Source organism: Salmo salar, chromosome ssa27, assembly GCF_905237065.1.
Source record: "Salmo salar chromosome ssa27, Ssal_v3.1, whole genome shotgun sequence".
Classification (NCBI taxonomy): domain Eukaryota; kingdom Metazoa; phylum Chordata; class Actinopteri; order Salmoniformes; family Salmonidae; genus Salmo; species Salmo salar.
The window spans coordinates 33,210,550-33,235,090 of record NC_059468.1 but is presented as its reverse complement, the minus strand read 5'-3'; the positions used below and the strand labels follow the sequence as shown (position 1 = coordinate 33,235,090).

The following is a 24,541-nucleotide window of genomic DNA, read 5'->3' as shown; positions in this document are numbered from 1 at the left end:
TTTTATATTAACAGTCTTGGTCTATGGATGCAAAATCAAATGTATGCAACAGAGTTTGCTAAAAGCAACGTGTGGTACTAGACACAGCCAAACTACACACAGACTGTACCTTTGTTAGAGCTCCCACGTTTGACTTGAGCTTCATGCCAAAGTACTGGGCCGAGGCTTGGAGGGACTCCCTGTCCTTGGGCGTCAGCGTCAGTTTGGGGGCAGCCACCGGCATGCTCTTACGGTTCAGGTGAGTGCCCCAGCAATCGGATTCCTTCAAAGAGAAAACATATTAAAAAAGGGTATTCTTCAACAACAAAAATAATAATACATTTAACTAGGCAAGTCAGTTAAGAACAAATTCTTATATTCAATTACGGCCTACCGGGGAACGGAGGGTTAACTGCCTTGTTCAGGGCAGAACAGATTTTTACCTTGTCAGCTCGGGGATTCAATCCAGCAACCTTTCGGTTAACAAAGTGGTGAATGGGTATGTATCATTCATTTAAAGGTTTTTTTAAAAATGTATGAAAAAAAATCACATATTGCCCCTTTAAACACAGTTAACTAATAAATGTGGATGACAAGTGTTATAACAATATAATTCCACTGAACATAACCTACCTTCTCAGATGACTGAGTCTGTGCAGTTGGTGTTGGGTCTGTATGCCCATTGCTGCTGTTTTCTTTTGCTTGCTTGAGTGTTCGATATTCTTTGTAGAGCTCTGTGAAACACACACAGAAACACAAAACTCAAAGCAATGCATTTTAGTAACTGAAATGAATTATAGAAGAATACCTGAGTCCAATTCAGTAGGCAGCAAACTGAAGCAACCCGGCCAAAACAGGGAGGGAGGGACCTACCTGAATTTGTCCAATAAGAAACGTTTTGTGTTTTTATTAAATCGGTTGCTAAATGTTTTGCTATGGTGATAACCAATGAACACAGGCCAGAGAACAGCAACATTTCTCCCCTGTGTTTCAGTTCTGATTTTTCAGCCAGTTAAAATATTGGCATGTACTTACTTTTGGCCTCTTCTGGAGCTCCGTCAATATCACCCTGAATAATAGGACACAACAGTGAGGAAGACGATATGAGTTAGTTACTGTAGGTGTCTGGTGAGTAATACATGATCATTGAATAGTTCATTACAGATAGATAACATAGAGTACCTTGTTGGGCTTTCTTTGATGTTCTTGAACAAATGACTGCTCCCAGGTTTTCAGAAGAATCTTCACATCATTGTATCGATCCATCACTGTGTAGGAATAAACGTTTGTTGAAATGACAAATAAGCAATATTATAAAATCACCAGCGATTTCAAATGTTAGAGTTTGGAGAGTTTGTGCAAGTTATCTAGTCAGTCAGGGATTTCAACTGTATCCAAACAGCTGGCTCTCATGACAATAAAACTGCAGGTCAGACAATGCTATGATTCATTATAAACGTAAAGTAGCGACCTATTGTTTTAGACAAGAGCCATATATGAGACTAGAAATGAAAATGTAGTAGGGCTGGGCGAAATGGACAAAATACCATATCACAGTATACATTTTTTTTATTTGACGGTATTTTATGTTTTTTTTAATAATAAAATAAGTTCTACATGTGCTTTATGAGTAGTGAGTGATCCCAGGGTGCTTTATGAGTAGTGAGTGATCCCAGGGTGCTTTATGAGTAGTGAGTGATCCCAGGGTGCTTTATGAGTAGTGAGAGATCCCAGGGTGCTTTATGAGTGATCCCAGGGTGCTTTATGAGTAGTGAGTGATCCCAGGGTGCTTTATGAGTGATCCCAGGGTGCTTTATGAGTGATCCCAGGGTGCTTTATGAGTAGTGAGAGATCCCAGGGTTCTTTATGAGCAGTGAGTGATCCCAGGGTGCTTTATGAGCAGTGAGAGATCCCAGGGTGCTTTATGAGCAGTGAGAGATCCCAGGGTGCTTTATGAGCAGTGAGAGATCCCAGGGTGCTTTATGAGCAGTGAGAGATCCCAGGGTGCTTTATGAGCAGTGAGAGATCCCAGGGTGCTTTATGAGTAGTGAGAGATCCCAGGGTGCTTTATGAGTAGTGAGTGATGCCAGGGTGCTTTATGAGTAGTGAGTGATGCCAGGGTGCTTTATGAGTAGTGAGAGATCCCAGGGTGCTTTATGAGTAGTGAGAGATCCCAGGGTGCTTTATGAGTAGTGAGAGATCCCAGGGTGCTTTATGAGCAGTGAGTGATCCCAGGGTGCTTTATGAGCAGTGAGTGATCCCAGGGTGCTTTATGAGCAGTGAGTGATCCCAGGGTGCTTTATGAGCAGTGAGTGATCCCAGGGTGCTTTATGAGCAGTGAGTGATCCCAGGGTGATTTATGAGCAGTGAGTGATCCCAGGGTGCTTTATGAGTAGTGAGTGATCCCAGGGTGCTTTATGAGTAGTGAGTGATCCCAGGGTGCTTTATGAGTGATCCCAGGGTGCTTTATGAGTGATCCCAGGGTGCTTTATGAGTAGTGAGAGATCCCAGGGTTCTTTATGAGCAGTGAGTGATCCCAGGGTGCTTTATGAGTAGTGAGAGATCCCAGGGTGCTTTATGAGTAGTGAGTGATCCCAGGGTGCTTTATGAGCAGTGAGTGATCCCAGGGTGCTTTATGAGCAGTGAGTGATCCCAGGGTGCTTTATGAGCAGTGAGTGATCCCAGGGTGCTTTATGAGCAGTGAGTGATCCCAGGGTGCTTTATGAGCAGTGAGTGATCCCAGGGTGCTTTATGAGTAGTGAGTGATCCCAGGGTGCTTTATGAGTGATCCCAGGGTGCTTTATGAGTGATCCCAGGGTGCTTTATGAGTAGTGAGAGATCCCAGGGTGCTTTATGAGCAGTGAGAGATCCCAGGGTTCTTTATGAGCAGTGAGTGATCCCAGGGTGCTTTATGAGCAGTGAGTGATCCCAGGGTGCTTTATGAGCAGTGAGTGATCCCAGGGTGCTTTATGAGTAGTGAGTGATCCCAGGGTGCTTTATGAGTAGTGAGTGATCCCAGGGTGCTTTATGAGTAGTGAGAGATCCCAGGGTGCTTTATGAGCAGTGAGAGATCCCAGGGTGATTTATGAGCAGTGAGAGATCCCAGGGTGATTTATGAGCAGTGAGAGATCCCAGGGTGATTTATGAGCAGTGAGTGATCCCAGGGTGCTTTATGAGCAGTGAGTGATCCCAGGGTGCTTTATGAGCAGTGAGTGATCCCAGGGTGCTTTATGAGTGATCCCAGGGTGCTTTATGAGTGATCCCAGGGTGCTTTATGAGTGATCCCAGGGTGCTTTATGAGTGATCCCAGGGTGCTTTATGAGTGATCCCAGGGTGCTTTATGAGTGATCCCAGGGTGCTTTATGAGTGATCCCAGGGTGCTTTATGAGTGATCCCAGGGTGCTTTATGAGTGATCCCAGGGTGCTTTATGAGTAGTGAGTGATCCCAGGGTGCTTTATGAGTAGTGAGTGATCCCAGGGTGCTTTATGAGTAGTGAGAGATCCCAGGGTTCTTTATGAGCAGTGAGTGATCCCAGGGTGCTTTATGAGCAGTGAGTGATCCCAGGGTGCTTTATGAGCAGTGAGTGATCCCAGGGTGCTTTATGAGTAGTGAGTGATCCCAGGGTGCTTTATGAGTAGTGAGTGATCTCAGGGTGCTTTATGAGCAGTGAGAGATCCCAGGGTGATTTATGAGCAGTGAGAGATCCCAGGGTGCTTTATGAGCAGTGAGAGATCCCAGGGTGCTTTATGAGGACAGGTCTTGAGTGATCCCAGGGTGCTTTATGAGTAGTGAGTGATCCCAGGGTGCTTTATGAGTAGTGAGTGATCTCAGGGTGCTTTATGAGCAGTGAGAGATCCCAGGGTGATTTATGAGCAGTGAGAGATCCCAGGGTGATTTATGAGCAGTGAGTGATCCCAGGGTGCTTTATGAGCAGTGAGAGATCCCAGGGTGCTTTATGAGCAGTGAGAGATCCCAGGGTGCTTTATGAGCAGTAGAGATCCCAGGGTGCTTTATGAGCAGTGAGTGATCCCAGGGTGCTTTATGAGTGATCCCAGGGTGCTTTATGAGTGATCCCAGGGTGCTTTATGAGTGATCCCAGGGTGCTTTATGAGTGATCCCAGGGTGCTTTATGAGTGATCCCAGGGTGCTTTATGAGTGATCCCAGGGTGCTTTATGAGTGATCCCAGGGTGCTTTATGAGTGATCCCAGGGTGCTTTATGAGTGATCCCAGGGTGCTTTATGAGTGATCCCAGGGTGCTTTATGAGTGATCCCAGGGTGCTTTATGAGTAGTGAGTGATCCCAGGGTGCTTTATGAGTAGTGAGTGATCCCAGGGTGCTTTATGAGTGATCCCAGGGTGCTTTATGAGTGATCCCAGGGTGCTTTATGAGTGATCCCAGGGTGCTTTATGAGTAGTGAGTGATCCCAGGGTGCTTTATGAGCAGTGGGTGATCCCAGGGTGCTTTATGAGCAGTGGGTGATCCCAGGGTGCTTTATGAGCAGTGAGTGATCCCAGGGTGCTTTATGAGCAGTGAGTGATCCCAGGGTGCTTTATGAGTAGTGAGTGATCCCAGGGTGCTTTATGAGTAGTGAGTGATCCCAGGGTGCTTTATGAGTAGTGAGTGATCCCTGGGTGCTTTATGAGTAGTGAGAGATCCCAGGGTGCTTTATGAGTAGTGAGAGATCCCAGGGTGCTTTATGAGTAGTGAGTGATCCCAGGGTGCTTTATGAGTAGTGAGTGATCCCAGGGTGCTTTATGAGTAGTGAGAGATCCCAGGGTGCTTTATGAGTAGTGAGTGATCCCAGGGTGCTTTATGAGTAGTGAGAGATCCCAGGGTGCTTTATGAGTAGTGAGAGATCCCAGGGTGCTTTATGAGTAGTGAGTGATCTCAGGGTGCTTTATGAGTAGTGAGAGATCGCAGGGTGCTTTATGAGCAGTGAGAGATCCCAGGGTGCTTTATGAGCAGTGAGTGATCCCAGGGTGCTTTATGAGCAGTGAGTGATCCCAGGGTGCTTTATGAGCAGTGAGTGATCCCAGGGTGCTTTATGAGCAGTGAGTGATCCCAGGGTGCTTTATGAGCAGTGAGTGATCCCAGGGTGCTTTATGAGTAGTGAGTGATCCCAGGGTGCTTTATGAGTAGTGAGTGATCCCAGGGTGCTTTATGAGTAGTGAGTGATCCCAGGGTGCTTTATGAGTAGTGAGTGATCCCAGGGTGCTTTATGAGTAGTGAGTGATCCCAGGGTGCTTTATGAGTGGTCCCAGGGTGCTTTATGAGTAGTGAGTGATCCCAGGGTGCTTTATGAGTGATCCCAGGGTGCTTTATGAGCAGTGAGTGATCCCAGGGTGCTTTATGAGCAGTGAGTGATCCCAGGGTGCTTTATGAGCAGTGAGTGATCCCAGGGTGCTTTATGAGCAGTGAGTGATCCCAGGGTGCTTTATGAGCAGTGAGTGATCCCAGGGTGCTTTATGAGCAGTGAGTGATCCCAGGGTGCTTTATGAGCAGTGAGTGATCCCAGGGTGCTTTATGAGCAGTGAGAGATCCCAGGGTGCTTTATGAGCAGTGAGAGATCCCAGGGTGCTTTATGAGCAGTGAGAGATCCCAGGGTGCTTTATGAGCAGTGAGAGATCCCAGGGTGCTTTATGAGCAGTGAGAGATCCCAGGGTGCTTTATGAGCAGTGAGAGATCCCAGGGTGCTTTATGAGCAGTGAGTGATCCCAGGGTGCTTCATGAGCAGTGAGTGATCCCAGGGTGCTTCATGAGCAGTGAGTGATCCCAGGGTGCTTCATGAGCAGTGAGTGATCCCAGGGTGCTTCATGAGCAGTGAGTGATCCCAGGGTGCTTCATGAGCAGTGAGTGATCCCAGGGTGCTTCATGAGCAGTGAGTGATCCCAGGGTGCTTCATGAGCAGTGAGTGATCCCAGGGTGCTTCATGAGCAGTGAGTGATCCCAGGGTGCTTCATGAGCAGTGAGTGATCCCAGGGTGCTTTATGAGTAGTGAGTGATCCCAGGGTGCTTCATGAGCAGTGAGTGATCCCAGGGTGCTTCATGAGCAGTGAGTGATCCCAGGGTGCTTCATGAGTAGTGAGTGATCCCAGGGTGCTTTATGAGTAGTGAGTGATCCCAGGGTGCTTTATGAGTAGTGAGTGATCCCAGGGTGCTTTATGAGTAGTGAGTGATCCCAGGGTGCTTTATGAGTAGTGAGTGATCCCAGGGTGCTTTATGAGTAGTGAGTGATCCCAGGGTGCTTTATGAGTAGTGAGTGATCCCAGGGTGCTTTATGAGTAGTGAGTGATCCCAGGGTGCTTTATGAGTAGTGAGTGATCCCAGGGTGCTTTATGAGTAGTGAGTGATCCCAGGGTGCTTTATGAGTAGTGAGTGATCCCAGGGTGCTTTATGAGTAGTGAGTGATCCCAGGGTGCTTTATGAGTAGTGAGTGATCCCAGGGTGCTTTATGAGTAGTGAGTGATCCTAGGGTGGCAACACATATATTCTAAGTGATTTCAATGAGTCTTTCTCCATTCTGGTTGTTTTATACTGTTCTATTCAACCAAAACAAAATTAATTGTTTATCAATTTCTGTATTTCCTGCAATCATTTCAGATCATTTCCACACTTATAGGCCTTATTTTTTACCAAATGTTGCAATTGCGATGTGACTTGCGATTTAGAGCAAAACAATTGGGTGAACTGTTGGCATCATGGAAATATGATTATAGAATTAGAATAGTTACAATATAATAGTGGGCGTTTTAAATACAGTGTTTGACATGACAACGAATGAAAATGCCAGGGAGGAGTTATTGTGACAGGGTAGAAACCAAAGAAGTGTTTCCTAGGGGACCCAATTATCTTTGGTTACATTAAAATGTTTTCTGTTAGCTACTTCATTTTGCTAACATATTCATGCTTTGCGTATTCCTTTTTGATTTAGAAGATACTGTTGCACAAACAACATTCACTGGTATTATCAGGCTGTACAGCTAATTACGTTTGTTCTGACGCAGTACTGTACATAGCTAGCGATTAGCATTAGTAGCTAACAAGATTTAGAGCCAACTTGCTAAGAAAATGTCACCGATACTTCTGCATTGACCATGTAGACTGAACGCAAGTGTCTCTGGTTGAGGAACAACACATGCGCTCCTTGAGTGACAGGGGACAAGGCTAGGTCTGTGTGGAAAGCGGCGAGAGAGAGAGGTGACAGTATTCCCTCCCAAATATGCCCCATCTATACACAACTATTTTACGTTTACATTTTAGTCATTTAGCAGACGCTCTTATCCAGAGCAACTTACAGTAGTGAACGCATACATTTCATACATTGTTTTCTCCGTACTGGTCCCCCGTGGGAATCGAACCCACAACCCTGGCGTTGCAAACACCATGCTCTACCAACTGAGCCACACGGGATATTGACTATGACAAAACAACCAACAAAAATGTGTCACAAGTACTGCAGCTCTGTACATAGTCAATGGTAGTCTTCAAGGAGACTCATATGGTAGGTACATCTACAGCTCATCTCTTTGCAGTAGTACCGTAGATTACTTTATCACTGACCTCAACCCAGAGTGTCTCAGAGCGTTCACAGTCAGCCCACTAACACCCCTATAAGATCACAGCAAAATCACAGTCTACATGAACAGAACAATACTCAAATCACAAGTCATCAAAACCAAAGGAACTACATAATATTAAGAAATGCTATAGATGGAAGGAAAGTAGTGTAGAAACCTACCAAAAAAAAACAATTAGGAAACAACAAATTCAATCCCTTTCAGACAACTTCCTGGACAAAACATGTCACTGTAATAGTGAAGGTGTAAACTTGGCAGCAGAAAGCCTTAACAATATATTTGACCTCTCAGCTTCCCTATCAAATCAAAAAAAAATGTCAAGCAGACAACCTAAGAACATTTTAAACAATGACAAATTGAGAAACCAATCCAACCAAAATCATAGAGACCCAGAAAACATGAGTCTACGCCTTCACTATGGTGAATCACTAAAACAATACAGAAAAACACTACGGAAAAAGAAGGAACAGCATGTCAGAAATCAGCTCAATGTCACCACTTCTGGGAAAATTAGAACGCACTAAACAAACACAAAGAGTTATCGATCCAAAATGGAGATGTATGGATAAACCACTTCTCCAATCTTTTTGGCTTTATAACGAAAAACAAACAGCAAAAACATATACATGATCACATTCAAATCTTAGAATCAGCTATTAAAGACTACAAGAACCCACTGGATTTTCCAATTACCTTGAATGAGCTACAGGACAAAATACAAACCCTCCAACCCAAAAAGGCCTGTGGTGTTGATGGTATCCTAAGTAAAATAAAATATACAGACCACAAGTTTCATTTGGCTATACTTAAAAAAAAAAATTTAAAAAGATTTCATCCTCAGCTCTGGCATCTCCCCCAATATTTGGAACCAAGGACTGATCACCCCAATACACAAAAGTGGAGACAAATCTGACCCCAATAACTACCGTGGGATATGGGTCAACAGCAACCTTGAGAAAATCCTCTGCATTATCATTAACAGCAGACTTGTACATTTCCTCAGTGAAAACAATGTACAGAGCAAATATCAAATTGGCCTTTTACCAAATTTCCATATGACAGACCACATATTCACCTTGCACACCATAACTGACAAACAAACCAAAACAAAGGCAAAGTCTTCTCATGCTTTGTTGATTTTTAAGCTGTGAAAGATCTGAGAGACAAGGCAAGAAGGGCCTTCTACGCCATGGAAAAGGAACATAAAATTTAACATACCAATTAGGATCTGTCAACCCCAAAAAGAATAATACTTTAATCAGTTATAGAACCCATTGCTTTTTATGGTTGTGAGGTCTGGGGGTCACTCACCAACCAATAATTCACAAAATTGGACAAACACCAAATTGAGACTGTGCATACAGAATTAGGCCCGATACCCACAAATGATCAAAATCCAGAAAAGAGACGTTCAATTCTAGAACCACCTAAAAGGAAGCGATTCCCAAACCTTCCATATAGCCATCATCTACAGAGAGATGAACCTAGAGACAAGTCCACTAAGTAAGCTGGTCCTGGGGCTCTGCTCACAAACAGACCCCACAGAGCAACACAATTAGACTCAACCAAATTTGTGAGAAAACAAAGATAATTACTTGACACATTGGAAAGAATTTACCAAAAAAACAGCAAACTGGAATTCTATTTGGCCTTAAAACAGAGTACACAGTGGCAGAATACCTGACCACAGTGACTGACCCAAAATTAAGGAAAGCTTTGACTATGTAGAGACTCAGTGAGCATGGCCTTGATATTGAGAGAGGCCGCCTAGGCAGACCTGGCTCTCAAGAGAAGACACTGCCCACAAAATGAGGTGGAAACTGAGCTGCACTTCCTAACCTCCTGCCACATTTATGACCATATCAGAGACACACATTTCCCTCAGATTATACAGACCCACAAAGAATTCCAAAACAAATCCAATTTTGATAAGCTCGCATATTTATTATGTGAAATACCACTGTGTGTCCACACAGCATCAAGATTTATGACCTGTTGCCACAAGAAAGGGCAACCAGTGAAGAAGAAACATTGTAAATACAAGCCATATGTGTTTACTTATTTTCCCTTTTGTACTCTAACTATTTGGACATCATTATAACACTGTACATAGCCATAATATGTCATTTGAAATGTGTCTATTCCTTTGAAACTGAGTGTAATGTTACTGTTCATCTTTGATTGTTTACTTAACTTTTGCAGAACTGCCAATATGCACGCATTTTGCGTAACAACTACGCAATTCTCTGTCCATGTACGCAGGTACGAGATCCGAGTTAAAAGTACGCAGACATGAACAGGGCCTGATTATTTTTTTTACATTTTAATAAAAAATAAATCCACGGAGTAAATCTAACATCCCGATTCTCGAGCTGCAACACACAGACATGTACGGAGTTGTGTCAACGGACATGTATTAATCTCCATCATTATAACCCGGTGTCTGGCCGTCCTCCTGTTTGTTGTGATGCTGAGTTTGCCGACCGTCAGCCGTACGTAAACACATGGACAAATCCCTTTTCGAACCGGTGTTGTGGAAAGGTAAACACCAATTGTTTCAAGCTAACGTTAGCGAACATAATATGGACATTCAGTGGGCTCTAAAGTGCCAGCAATTCACTCGCATTTGCTAGTGAAATAAATTAAATGTAAATACGAAAAATAACGGGTCGCATTTGTGCGAGTGTGATATACATTTAATTCTGCGTCCCATTAGTTGTATTTTCCACATAACATTACTAGGATCACGCAACCTGAGACTATGATCCACGTCACAAAAAGCATTACAAAAGTATAATCAAAAATCAATAAACATCTTGTCATTAAATGGAGTGGGGAGTTTATAAGACTTCGCGATGAAGAATGACAGTGTCAGGTATTAGCTATAGAGGCAATGCTTCTAAAATGCCTTTGCACTAGATTTGAGATTTTATAAATTCCGAAAATCTGAAATGCGCTACAAAGAAATCCAATAGGCACCTTTACATAGGCTGAAACACCGGGCTCGTCTAGCGAACAACGTTCAGATTCCCTTTGCGGTAGCGTACTTAAATCTTTGTTTAGCCAGTTTGCGGTCTATGTCGATGTGATCATTTGTTTTTTCAAAATGATTTTGCTTTCAGTGTTGATTAGGAACCGTGTCTAAAAAGCCAATACTTCGAGCTGGCCCTAGTGATTGGGCCTGTTTGAGAGGTGACAAGCGTTCCTCTACTATAGAGACTAAACTTGGGGGCCAATGCAAGCTGGATCTGAAGACCTACAATTAATGTGTCAAAAACGTATTTTATTCTGCAGTAGACTACATGTTGCTGAAATTTCCATTTGGAGATGTGCTCCTCCAGCATGCAGTGGTCGCTGACATTGCCAACAGGCAATAGGCAACAGGCAACTTTATCATGGCACGCTTTCCCTGCGTTATTTCTGAGGGAGCCTCTGTTGATCTGGTGAAAGATGAGTTTAGACTCTTAAGCAACAACCTTTGAGCAGTCTGGTCAACATGCGCACGGATCAGGCCTGGAGATAAATCCGAACTAAGGGGGGGTACCCTATAAAAACACCCCCCCTCCACCAACCACCAGGATGCCTGGCTTCAGAACATTCCAGGCATGTCCGTGATTGACAGATAGCAGGTTGATTGGCATGTCGGACCCCGCTGGGTACTGGTAAGTACAACACAACCAACGAATAACATAACACACAGCTGTCTGTGCGAGTCGCTACAATATGTGTCCCATGCCAACAAAGCCCTTTGAATTGGTTTCAATTGAGTTGAGTGAGAGAGGACTCAAGTAGCGAAGTAAACTATAAAAATGGACGTTACGCACGGCGTATCACATTCAAATACCTTTATAGAAGGTAAAGTAAAAACACAATCCCGTCCGTGCATCAATACCGGTATATCGTAAAATACTGTATAGTATACCGCCCAGCCCTAAAATGTAGGCAAGCTACACCCACAGATAGAAAGAACAATGGGTTTGTTTAAAAACATCTTTGCTACAACAGTTGTTTCAAAAAGTCCAAATATACCGTAATCTCAAGCAAAATAAATTCGAAGTTTCTTACCTGACTGCTGGCAATAAGAATCCTAAACGCTGCTTTGAAAGAGCCTAAATCAGCTTCTTACTCCAGGAGGATGATATGTCGTGCTGAGCATATGTTGTTTCCACCATTTTAGCGCGCTTTAAAATGACATGCAGTAATCTACCAATCGAAAGGCTGCTGAGAAAATGAAACCAATCAGAACTAAGGATTACTTTTGGAAGCGGATATATCTGTATTGTCTGTAATCCTATTGGAGACGCAAAATGTCAAATGCGGAAGTACGTATTGATCAGCATGGAACTGCCCATGTGGATGAGGTGAGTGTGCGTCATAATAAACGTTTGATCAATGTTACAGAACCGCACGATTGGATTTAAATCCTGAAATATGTATCAAGCCAGCTATCTACGTTGTTTTATATCGTTTTAACAGTCGAGGAATTCGGGTGGTTTTATATCGCCTGAGATATAGAAACTAACGTGAACCCATGTTCGACCGGCTAGCTAGCGCGATCGAAAGGACTCCTATGTGATCATGCTATGTGACAGTATGAGTTTAATGTAACTTTTACTGACTTTGTCATTTTATATTCACCATGTATGTTTATGTTGTGTTCTAGCTACATTGTATCTAACCAGTTATCATTGGTCTAATTTTCCTCTCTGTCTTTGTAGCAAGCTTTTCTTTACACTTGTGGAATTGTAACCCTGTATCTTGTGACTGTCAACTTTTGGATTAGTGAAGATTTGGATTGACCATCACACATTGCCTGTCCACCATCATGTTGAGTGACGTGGAGGCAAAAGAGCTGCTGTCCTTCCTCACCCTGAACACCAGGCCGGACGTCAAGGGCCAGGCCACAGAGTACATCTTGGGCCTATCAGGCAACAGGGACGGCTGTCGCTACCTACAGTCAAAACCTGACTTCCTTAAAGCCCTGGTGACCCTCACCACCGACCCCTCTATCGCCATCGTCAAAGACTGTTACCACTCTCTCATCAACCTCTCGGCTGACGAGACCATGCACCAACCGCTGGTGAAAGACGCTGACTTCCTCCCTATGTTGTTTAAAAACCTCCTGGACCCAGAGTTTATGTTTGCAGATCGTATCTGTACGATCCTTACTAACCTGTCGCGGCACGTGAAGACGTGTAAAGAGGTGTTTAAGGCTATGCAGGCGCAGGAGATAGGTCTGACGCAGATAGTGGAAATCTTCTGCACTGAGGGCTACAACAAGCAGGTGTCACTCCATTACCTGGGCCCCCTCCTCTCCAACCTGACTCAGCTGCCCGAGACCAGACACTTTATCCTGGATAGGGAGAGGTCAGTGGCTGGGTGCTTAGCTCATGAGATCCAGGTTTAGCCTAGGCTAGGTTATGTCTTTTGACTTTTCTCATCATCTGGTAAAACATGCAATACATATTTTTTTTTTCACCTTTATTTAACCAGGTAGGCAAGTTGAGAACAAGTTCTCATTTACAATTGCGACCTGGCCAAGATAAAGCAAAGCAGTAAGACACATACAACAACACAGAGTTACACATGGAGTAAAACAAACTTACAGTCAATAATACAGTAGAAAAATAAGTCTATATACAAGGTGAGATAAGGGAGGTAAAGGCAAAAAAGGCCATGGTGGCAAAGTAAATACAATATAGCAAGTAAAACACTGGAATGGTAGATTTGTAGTGGAAGAAAGTGCAAAGTAGAAATAGAAATAATGGTATGCGAAGGAGCTAAATAAATAAATACAGTAGGGGAAGAGGTAGTTGTTTGGGCTAAATTATAGATGGGCTATGTGCAGTGATCTGTGAGCTGCTCTGACAGCTGGTACTTAAAGCTAGTGAGGGAGATGAGTGTTTCCAGTTTTAGAGATTTTTGTAGTTCGTTCTAGTCATTGGCAGCAGAGAACTGGAAGGAGAGACGGCCAAAGGAGGAATTGGCTTTGGGGGTATATATATATATATCTGCCTGCCTGCTGGAGCGCGTGCTGCTATGGTGACCAGTGAGCTGAGATAAGGGGGCACTTTACCTAACAGGGTCTTGTAGATGACCTGGAGCCAGTGGGTTTGGCGACGAGTATGAAGCGAGGGCCAGCCAATGAGAGCGTACAGGTTGCAGTGGTGGGTAGTATATGGGGCTTTGGTGACAAAACGGATGGCACTGTGATAGACTGCATCCAGTTTATTGAGTAGGGTATTGGAGGCTATTTTGTAAACGACATCGCCGAAGTCGAGGATCGGTAGGATGGTCAGTTTTACGAGGGTATGTTTGGCAGCATGAGTGAAGTATGCTTTGTTGCGAAATAGGAAGCCAATTCTAGATTTAACTTTGGATTGGAGATGTTTGACGTGAGTCTGGAAGGAGAGCTTACAATCTAACCAGACACCTAGGTATTTGTAGTTGTCCACATTCTAAGTCAGAACCGTCCAGAGTAGTGATGCTGGACGGGCGGGCAGGTGCGGGCAGCGATCGGTTGAAGAGCATGCATTTAGTTTTACTTGTATTTAAGAGCAGTTGGAGGCTACGGAAGGGGAGTTGTATGGCATTGAAGCTCGTCTGGAGGGTTGTTAACAGTGTCCAAAGAAGGGCCAGAAGTATACAGAATGGTGTCGTCTGCGTAGAGGTGGATCAGAGACTCACCAGCAGCAAGAGTGACACCATTGATGTATACAGAGAAAAGAGTTGGCCCAAGAATTGAACCCTGTGGCACCCCCAGAGACTACCAGAGGCCCGGACAACAGGCCATCCGATTTGACACGTTGAACTCTATCAGAGAAGTAGTTGGTGAACCAGGCGAGGCAATCATTTGAGAAACCAAGGCTATTGAGTCTGCCGATGAGGATGTGGTGATTGACAGAGTCGAAAGCCTTGGCCAGGTCAATTAATACGGCAGCACAGTATTGTTTCTTATCGATGGCGGTTACGATATCGTTTAGGACCTTGAGCGTGGCTGAGGTGCACCCATGACCAGCTCTGAAACCAGATTGCATAGCGGAGAAGGTGCGGTGAGATTCGAAATGGTCGGTAATCTGTTTGTTAACTTGGCTTTCGAAGACCTTAGAAAGGCAGGGTAGGATAGATATAGGTCTGTAGCAGTTTGGGTCAAGAGTGTCCCCTCCTTTGAAGAGGCGGATGACAGCAGCTGCTTTCCAATCTTTTGGAATCTCAGACGACACGAGAGGTTGAACAGGCTAGTAATAGGGGTTGCAACAATTTCGGGCAGATCATTTTAGAAAGAAAGGGTCCAGATTGTCTAGCCTGGCTGATTTGTAGGGGTCCAGATTTTGCAGCTCTTTCAGAACATCAGCTGACTGGATTTGGGAGAAGGAGAAATATGGAAGGCTTGGGCGAGTAGCTGTGGGGGGTGCAGTGCTGTTGACCGGGGTAGGGGTAGCCAGGTGGAAAGCATGGCCAGCCGTAGAAAAATGCTTATTGAAATTCTCAATTATAGTGGATTTATCGGAGGTGACAGTTTCCTATCCTCAGTGCAGTGGGCAGCTGGGAGGAGGTGTTCTTATTCTCCATGGACTTTACAGTGTCACAGAACTTTTGAGTTTGTATTGCAGGAAGCACATTTCTGCTTGAAAAAGCTAGACTTGGCTTTTCTAACGGCCTGTGTATATTGGTTTCTAACTTCCCTGAAAAGTTGCATATCACGGGGGCTGTTCGATGCTAATGCAGAACGCCACAGGATATTTCTGTGTTGAAGGGCTGTCAGGTCTGGGGAGAACCAAGGGCTATATCTGTTCCTGGTTCTAAATTTCTTGAATGGGGCATGCTTATTTAAGATGGTGAGGAAGCATTTTTTTTTTTTATTACCAGGCATCCTCTACTGATGGGATGAGGTCAATATCCTTCCAGGATACCCGGGCCAGGTCGATTAGAAAGGCTTGCTCGCTGAAATGTTTCAGGGAGCGTTTGACAGTGATGAGTGGAGGTCGTTTGACCGCTGACCCATTACGGATGCAGACAGTGATCGCTGAGGTCTTGGTTGAAAACAGCAGAGGTGTATTTAGAGGGCAAGTTGGTTAGGATGATATCTATGAGGGTGCCCGTGTTTACGGCTTTGGGGTGGTACCTGGTAGGTTCATTGATAATTTGTGAGATTGAGGGCATCAAGCTTAGATTGTAGGATGGCTGGGGTGTTAAGCATGTCCCAGTTTAGGTCACCTAGCAGCATGAGCTCTGAAGATAGATGGGGGGGCAATCAGTTCACATATGGTGTCCAGAGCACAGCTCGGGGCAGAGGGTGGTCTATAGCAGGCGGCAACGGTGAGAGACTTGTTTTTAGAGATGGATTTTAAAAGTGGAAGTTCAAATTGTTTGGGTACAGACCTGGATAGCAGGACAGAACTCTGCAGGCTCTCGCTGCAGTAGATTGCAACACCGCCCCCTTTGGACGTTCTATCTTGTCTGAAAATGTTGTAGTTAGGATGAAGATTTCTGTTTTTTTTTTTTAGTAGACTTCTTGCCTAAAGAGATGTCAAACTTCCTGCCCAATAAGTGTTACCTGTCTGTTCCCTGTCCAATGAAGATGCCTGTTCTTTGTGTGTATGTTTGATGGTCCACAGATGTGTAGTGCAGAGACTCCTTCCCTACATACAGTACGAGGCCTCCACAATCAGACGAGGGGGAGTCATTGGCACTCTGAGAAATTGTTGCTTTGACCATGGTAAGGGATGAAAAGACACACATGCATGTTTTTGGCTGTAGGACAGTCAGTTTTAACCTTCTTAGTTCATGCCCGTTTTGTGTTGAATTGAAGAGGATTCATTTTCGTTAAATGTTGTAGCTATGTTGGCCTTTGACCTTGTAATGTATGTTTCCAAGAAAGGGTAAGAGGGGGAAAAAAAGTTCCTGATTTGGATATCTTATTTCCCCCAGCTCATCATGAGTGGTTGCTTAGTGATGCGGTGGACATTCTGCCTTTCCTGTTGCTGCCTCTCGCTGGGCCTGAGGAACTCTCTGACGAGGAGAATGAAGGTAAGGAGACACCACGGCATGGCAAAAAGTTTCTCATCTCCCTGCAGAACAGACAGGCTCCAGCTGCAGCAGACAGTGTATCATGTACTGTACCAGGCACTGTGATTTCAGATGGTTCAACAGTCCTTAAATACATCCTCGGCCCTAAAGAGTGAAGTTGCCCCTAGACCAGTGGTATTCACACTTTTTCTCTAGTTAGTACGCACTGACATGGCAGGTTAGTTAGTATACACTGATATAACAGGTTAGTTAGTATACACTGATATAACCGGTTAGTTAGTATACACTGATATAACCAGTTAGTTAGTTACATACTGATATAACAGGTTAGTTAGTAGACACTGATATAACCAGTTAGTTAGTTACATACTGATATAACCGGTTAGTTAGTAGACACTGATATAACCGGTTAGTTAGTTACATACTGATATAACAGGTTAGTTAGTTACATACTGATATAACAGGTTAGTTAGTATACACTGATATAACAGGTTAGTTAGTTACATACTGATATAACAGGTTAGTTAGTAGACACTGATATAACAGGTTAGTTAGTTACATACTGATATAACAGGTTAGTTAGTTACATACTGATATAACAGGTTAGTTAGTTACATACTGATATAACCGGTTAGTTAGTTACACACTGATATAACCGGTTAGTTAGTTACACACTGATATAACAGGTTAGTTAGTTACATACTGATATAACAGGTTAGTTAGTTACATACTGATATAACAGGTTAGTTAGTATACACTGATATAACCAGTTAGTTAGTTACATACTGATATAACAGGTTAGTTAGTATACACTGATATAACAGGTTAGTTAGTTACATACTGATATAACAGGTTAGTTAGTAGACACTGATATTTTTTATTTTATTTCACCTTTATTTAACCAGGTAGGCCAGTTGAGAACAAGTTCTCATTTACAACTGCGACCTGGCAAATATAAAGCAAAGCAGTGTGACACAAACAACAACACAGAGTTACATGTGGAATGAACAAACATACAGTCAATAACACAATAGAAAAGTCTATATACAGTGTGTGCAAATGAAGTAAGATTAGGGAGGTAAGGCAATAAATAGGCCGTAGTGGCGAAATAATTACAATTTTGCAAATAAACACTGGAGTGATAGATGTGCAGAAGATGAATGTGCAGTTAGAGATACTGGGGTGCAAAGGAGCAAAAAATAATAACAATATGGGGATGAGGTAGTTGGATGGGCTATTTACAGATGGGCTATGTACAGGTGCAATGTTTGGTAAGGTTCTCTGATAGCTGATGCTTAAAGTTAGTGAGGGAGATATGAGTCTCTAGCTTCAGTGATTTTTTTTTTGCAATTCGTTAGTCATTGGCAGCAGAGAACTGGAAGGAAAGGCGGACAAAGGAGGAATTGGCTTTGGGGGTGGCCAGTGAAATATACCTGCTGGAGTGCGTGCTACAGGTTAGTGCTGCTATGGTGACCAGTGAGCTGAGATAAGGCGGGGCTTTACCAAGCAAGGACTTATAGATAAACTAGAGCCAGTGGGTTTGGTGACGAATATGAAGCGAGGGCCAGCCAACAATGGCATACAGGTCACGGTGGTGGGTAGTATATGGGGCTTTGGTGACGAAACAGATGGCACTGTGATAGACTGCATCCAATTTCCTGAGTAGAGTGTTGGAGGCTATTTTGTAAATGACATCGCCGAAGTCAAGGATCGGTAGGATAGTCAGTTTTACAAGGGTATGTTTGGCAGCATGAGTGAAGAATGCTTTGTTGCGAAATAGGAAGACGATTTTAGATTTAATTTTGGATTGGAGATGCTTAATGAGTCTGGAAGGAGAGTTTACAGTCTAACCAGACACCTAGGTATTTGTAGTTGTCCACATTTATAAGTCAGAACTGTCCAGAGTAGTGATGCTGGGCGGGCAGGTGTGGGCAGCGATCAGTTGAAGAGCATGCATTTAGTTTTACTTGCAATTAACAGCAGTTGGAGGCCACAGAGGAGAGTTGTATGGCATTGAAGCTCGTCTGGAGGTTATTTAACACAGTGTCCAAAGAAGGGCCAGAAGTATACAGAATGGTGTCGTCCGCGTAGAGGTGGATCAGAGACTCACCAGCCGCAAGAGTGACATCATTGATGTATACAGAGAAAAGAGTTGGCCCGAGAATTGAACCCTGTGGCACCCCCATAGAGACTGCTAGAGGTCCGGACAACAGGCTCTCCGATTTGACACACTGAACTCTGTCTGAGAAGTAGTTGGGGAACCAGGCGAGGCAGTCATTTGAGAAACCAAGGCTGTTGAGTCTGCCGATAAGAATGCGGTGATTGACAGAGTCGAAAGCCTTGGCCAGGTCGATGGATACGGCAGCCCAGTATAGTCTTTTGTCGATGGTGATTATGATATCGTTTAGGACCTTGAGCGTGGCTGAAGTGCACCCATGACCAGCTCGGAAACCAGATTGCATAGCGGAGAAGGTACGGTGGGGTTTGAAATGGTCGGTGATCTGTTTGTTAACTTGGCTTTCGAAGACCTTAGAAAGGCAGGGGAGGATGTCTGTAACAGTTTGGGTCTAGAGTGTCTCCCCCTTTGAAGAGGGGGATGACCGCGGCAGCTTTCCAATCTTTGGGAATCTCAGAAGATACGGAAGAGAGGTTGAACAGGCTAGTAATAGGGGTTGCAACAATTGCGGCGGATAATTTTAGAAGGAGAGGGTCCAGATTGTCTAGCCCAGCTGATTTGTAGGGGTCCAGATTTTGCAGGTCTTTCAGAACATCAGCTGTCTGGATTTGGTTGAAGGACAAATGGGGGAGGCTTGAGCAAGTTGCTGTGGTGGGTGCAGAGCTGTTGACCGGGGTAGCCGTAGAAAAATGCTTATTGAAATTTGCTATAATCGTAGATTTATCAGTGGGAACCGTGTTTCCTAGCCTCAGTGCAGTGGGCAGCTGGTTATGTAACCGGTTAGTTGGTTGACACTGATATAACCGGTTAGTTGGTTGACACTGATATAACCGGTTAGTTGGTTGACACTGATATAACCGGTTAGTTGGTTGACACTGATATAACAGGTTTGTTGGTTAGCACGTAGACGCTGGCACAGCGGGTTAGTTGGTAGGCGCTGGCACAGCGGGTTAGTTGGTAGGCGCTGGCACAGTGGGTTAGTTGGTAGGCGCTGGCACAGCGGGTTAGAGCAGTGATATTCAAACTTTTTCAGCGGGGATCCCATTTTTGGGGGGGACAGAATTTCTCGGTCACCTTTTTTTTTTTTTTCCTCAAGAATTTCTTGCGATCCCGCCCCAAATCTAATGACAACCTTAATCATAACATTTTGAGTTTTACGTCAACAAATAACCTTCAATTTGTTGAATTTTTAGCTCTTATCAAAATGAATAAAAAACAATAAATACGTTTACTCAATATTTTATTTCAAATTGTCTTTCTCAAAAACGTTTGAATATTTTCTGTCCTGATCTTATCTATTACTGTTCTGTATTGTTTCATGTTCTGTGTTGACCCCAGGAAGAGTAGCTGCTGCTTTTGCAACAGCTAATGGGGATCCTAACAAAAAGTATTGTCCCTCCTCCCCCAAAACATTTTGGCAACCCCACTGCAGTTTCCTCGATTTTGAGTCAGTTTGACATTTTACCCACTAATGGTTGTATTAGGGGAAGGTTATCTAATATCTATACCTAGGGGTAACTTCAGAGCTCATTCCTATTCCCAGCTGCAACAGGAAATCATTGTGCCTGTGGCATGAGCGTGTCTGCTGCAGTTGCCCTCTCCTCCATAGGGCGCAATGTGTTTGTTCTGTGCAGATGGCAGGTGGAATTTCAAGGCACTGTGTATTTGTCCCCACCTTGTGCATGGAGAGTTGGTAAAATGTTTTACATCACAGTAACGTCAGAGGGACCCAAATAGAAAATGTTGAAGATCCTTCCAAGGAAGTTTTACTGTACTCAGCCCGGGGTTCTTTAATTTTAAAGGCAGTGGTCACGTAAAAATAGTTAACTTTTTCATTTGTTTTGTTGTTTTATAGTCTTGTGGCACATGGCCACGTTAACCAGTCTTTATAGAAGGCTACACAGCCTGAGATGCTAGAGAATAATTCATAAAGAGATGGTGGGCATCACAGGCCCACAGTTTGTACTGTGAACAACATACATTGATTAAAAACACTTAAACTCCTTTATAGCCTACTGCTAATGTAATACAGTAAGATATCTGCATTAAAATGTAGCCTAATTCTGATGGTACATTATTCCTATTCAATGAAGGGTTACCCGTCGACCTCCAGTACTTGCCAGAGGACAAGAAAAGAGAGGAGGATCCCGACATTCGCAAGATGCTCATTGAGACCATGATACTGGTTGGTGTACCCAGCAGTCAATACCATGCCATGCTTCCACCAACACTTCAAATCAAAGCTTATTTGTCGCGTTTACAGATTTGCAGATGTTACCACAGGTGCAACGAAATGCTTTGTTTCTGGCTCCAACACTTAATCATCTTTGTCACTAAACCAGAAAAGCTCTTTTTGTATAACCCAAAGTGATTTTAACAGCTGGAAATACTCCTAACTTGACATTTTTCTCTTGATGCACCCAGCTGACTGCGACCCAAGTGGGCCGGCAGTTTCTGAAGGCCAAGAACACCTACGCCATCATGAGGGAGTTCCACAACTGGGAAAAGGAACCTCACGTGGCCGCTGCTTGCGAGAAGTTTATACAGGTAAACTAGGAATATACACAGAGTATAACAAACATTAGGAACACCTTCCTAATATTGAGTTGCACCTCCTTTTTCCCTCGGAACAGCCTGAATTCATCTGGGCATGGACTCTACAAGGTGACACGCGTTCCACAGGGATGCTGGCCCATGTTGACTCCAATGCTTCCCACAGTTGTCATGTTGGCTGGATGTCCTTTGGGTGGTGGACCATTCTTGATACACATGGGGAAACTGTTGAACATGAAAAGCCAAGCAGCGTTGCAGTTCTTGATACAAACCAGTGTGCCTGGCACCTACTACCATACCCTGTTCAAAGACACTTAAATGTTGTTTTATCCATTCACCCTCTGAATGGCACACATAACAATCCATATCTCAGTTGTCTCAAGGCTTAAAAATCCTGATTTAACATGTCTCCTCCCCTTCATCTACACTGATTGAAGTGGATTTAACAAGTGACAACAATAAGGGATCATAGCTTTCACCTGTCATGGAAAGAGCAGGTGTGCTTAATGTTTTGTATACTCTGTGTGTAATTTAATGTGTGTTAGGTTTATACTAAGATCAACAAACGGTTGCTGTAATTCTGAGGCAAACCTCTGCAGTTAGGGTTTAGGTTCACCCTATTAAATCAACCCAGAGCAATCTCATGGTGAGCTGCTGCTGCGTTATTCACAAGCAAGTCCAGATTTTCCAGCTGTCGTCATGGCACCTTGGTAACCAGTACGTTCGGGAATTGCATGGCTTCTTGTTGTGCTTGGTAAGACACCCCAGTCTACAATGCCAATTAATCTCATGACATGTCAATACTCTGAGTGCTGAAATTTACTGCAGCGGCTGACTGAGGAAATAGAATTTGTGTCCCAAATGGCACCCTAGTCCCTACATAGTGCACTACTTTTATGCGGGGCCCTTGGGCAAAAGTAGTGCACTGTAGGGATCCATTTAGGACACAGACAGGATGTTCTGATTGGCTGGAAAAAGCTTCCACTGTTCCTTCCCTGCATAGTGCCTGCTCTGCTGTGGTAGTGGGGAACGACTGAGTGGAAAAGATGTCACTCGGTCTTGGATGACACCCTGATACACTCCATACAGCTCGGAGATCCCTTTTGAGTTCTGGTCCAGAGCTATAGGTTCAGTCTTTAGCTACCCAGACAGTTTAATTGCAGTCATAAAGCATATAAATCTAGCGAGTTGAAATCCGAGCATGATATTTATCTAAGATTAATGGTCTTTTTATGCTGAAGCTTGCGCTTAACAAGGCTGTAACATATTACTTAAAAATACCACTTTTTCCCCCTCCAGTTTTTCCTAATTTTTGGAGCACGTCCTGATGCCGTTTTGACGTTTCTTGAGCTAATTTGTTGTCAATTCCAGTCTGTAGTAATGTTGAGGATGTCATTGGAATATTTTGCTCTCTACAGTTTTTCACACTTAAAGTAAGTCTATGTTAATGTGTTTGCCACCAGCATTGATGTATCCTTTTTTGTATGTGCGTGTCTCTGTCAGGTGCTGATCGGGGATGAACCGGAGCCAGGCATGGAGAACTTGTTGGAGGTGGAGATTCCTGAGGATGTGGAGGTGAAGCTCAAAGACATGGATGCCAAGGAGCAGGAGCAGTTGGAGAAGGACCAGGAAGATCTGTTAAATCCAGACAAGCCCCAGCAGTGTGCTGGCATAGTGAGGATGATGTAGCAGGGAGGTCTTTTCTACATTTCATCTGAGCCACCATCTGATGAACAATGGAACCAAACCAACTGCTGACTGGAATGAACACAAGATAATTCTCGCCATCACAACAACAAACTTGCATGTAAACAGGAGTTGGGAAGGACTGGGTTGTATTTTCACATGTAAATTCAGACAACAAAAGTCAAGTAACTAACTATTAAAATAATCAAACTTTGTTTTTAACGAAAAGAGTCTGTCCTTGATTTATTTTCTGTAGGAACCCCAAAATGTTTGAGTTCTAAATGGAATCACATTTGAGCCCATAGTAGTCCATGGTAACATAATCCATGGTTAGCAGCCCCTAGGCTAGTAGCCAGGAGTAGGAATCCTCAGGCTGCTGTCAGACAGTTTACCTGTGCAGCTGCCTGTTGGGGTGCTGGTCCTTACGGGCTGAGCCGGGCTTCCTGATGTTAGGTATGTTGTGGAAGGGCTTGGGGGCGGAGGGCTGCCACTGTAACAGCTTCTAAATCGGGTCCTGGCAGACTGGAGGGGCACACAGCCAGGGGACATTAGGACTACGGCTCTTTATGGCAAAGTAGATTTATTGACTTTAAAGTAACATCAAGTAAAGACAGGCTCACATCCAACAACAGTAAATTTTTCAATTTACATCACCACCGTTCTATTACATTTTACATTACATTTTCGTAATTTAGCAGACGCTTTTAGCCAGAGTGACTTACAGTAGTGAATTCTTTCATTTCATGCATTTTACTTTAAAAACAATAATATTGTATTGGCCCCCTGTGGGAATCGGACCCACAACCCTGGCGTTGCACACACCATGCTCTACCAACTGAGCCACAAATGTATAATTTCAGTAATTGAAGGCATTCGTATTTAGGTTTCTTTCGAGCTGGGCTGAAGTGTGTTTGGGTATGCTTTCTTTCCAAGACACATGCACGGTCGTGGCCAAAAGTTTTGAGAATGACACAAATATTCATTTTCACATAGTTTGCTGCTTCAGTGTCTTTAGATATTTTTGTCAGATGTTACTATGGAATACTGAAGTATAATTACAAGCATTTCATAAGTGTCAAAGGCTTTTATTGACAATTACATGAAGTTGATGCAAAGAGTCAATATTTGTTGACCCTTCTTTTTCAAGACCTCTGCAATCTGCCCTGGCATGCTGTCAATTAACTTCTGGGCCACATCCTGACTGATGGCAGCCCATTCTTGCATAATCAATGCTTGGAGTTTGTCAGAATTTGTGGATTTTTGTTTGTCCACGTGCCTCTTGAGGATTGACCACAAGTTCTCAATGGGATTAAGGTCTGGGGAGTTTCCTGGCCATGGACCCAAAATATCTATCTTTTGTTCCCCGAGCCACTTAGTTATCACTTTTGCCCTATGGCAAGGTGCTCTATCATGCTGGAAAAGGCATTGTTCGTCACCAAACTGTTCCTGGATGGTTGGGAGAAGTTGCTCTCGGAGGATGTGTTGGTACCATTCTTTATTCATGGCTGTGTTCTTAGGCAATATTGTGAGTGAGCCCA

The 24,541-nt window shown here is 43.8% G+C and overlaps 2 protein-coding genes across 2 annotated transcripts in view; one reads left to right on the top strand and one right to left on the bottom strand.

Moving 5' to 3' along the window:
* LOC106588962 (ATP-dependent DNA helicase Q4) overlaps positions 1–11,761 on the bottom strand; it is a 30,254-nt gene extending 18,493 nt beyond the window's left edge. The window contains 5 exon segments of the mRNA XM_045709301.1: positions 110–262; positions 613–713; positions 1,015–1,048; positions 1,162–1,247; positions 11,624–11,761. Of these exon segments, the coding sequence (XP_045565257.1) occupies positions 110–262; positions 613–713; positions 1,015–1,048; positions 1,162–1,245 (372 nt within the window). The 5' untranslated portion in view covers positions 1,246–1,247; positions 11,624–11,761.
* Positions 11,762–12,361: 600 nt separating this feature from the next.
* brp16 (brain protein 16) lies at positions 12,362–23,231 on the top strand (the record flags this gene model as incomplete). The annotated part of the gene is given in 6 exon segments (NM_001139648.1): positions 12,362–12,925; positions 16,177–16,277; positions 16,490–16,588; positions 20,858–20,949; positions 21,189–21,311; positions 22,821–23,231. Coding segments are annotated over 6 exon segments (1,143 nt in total). The 5' UTR covers positions 12,362–12,383.
* Between the last annotated feature and the right edge of the window lie 1,310 nt (positions 23,232–24,541).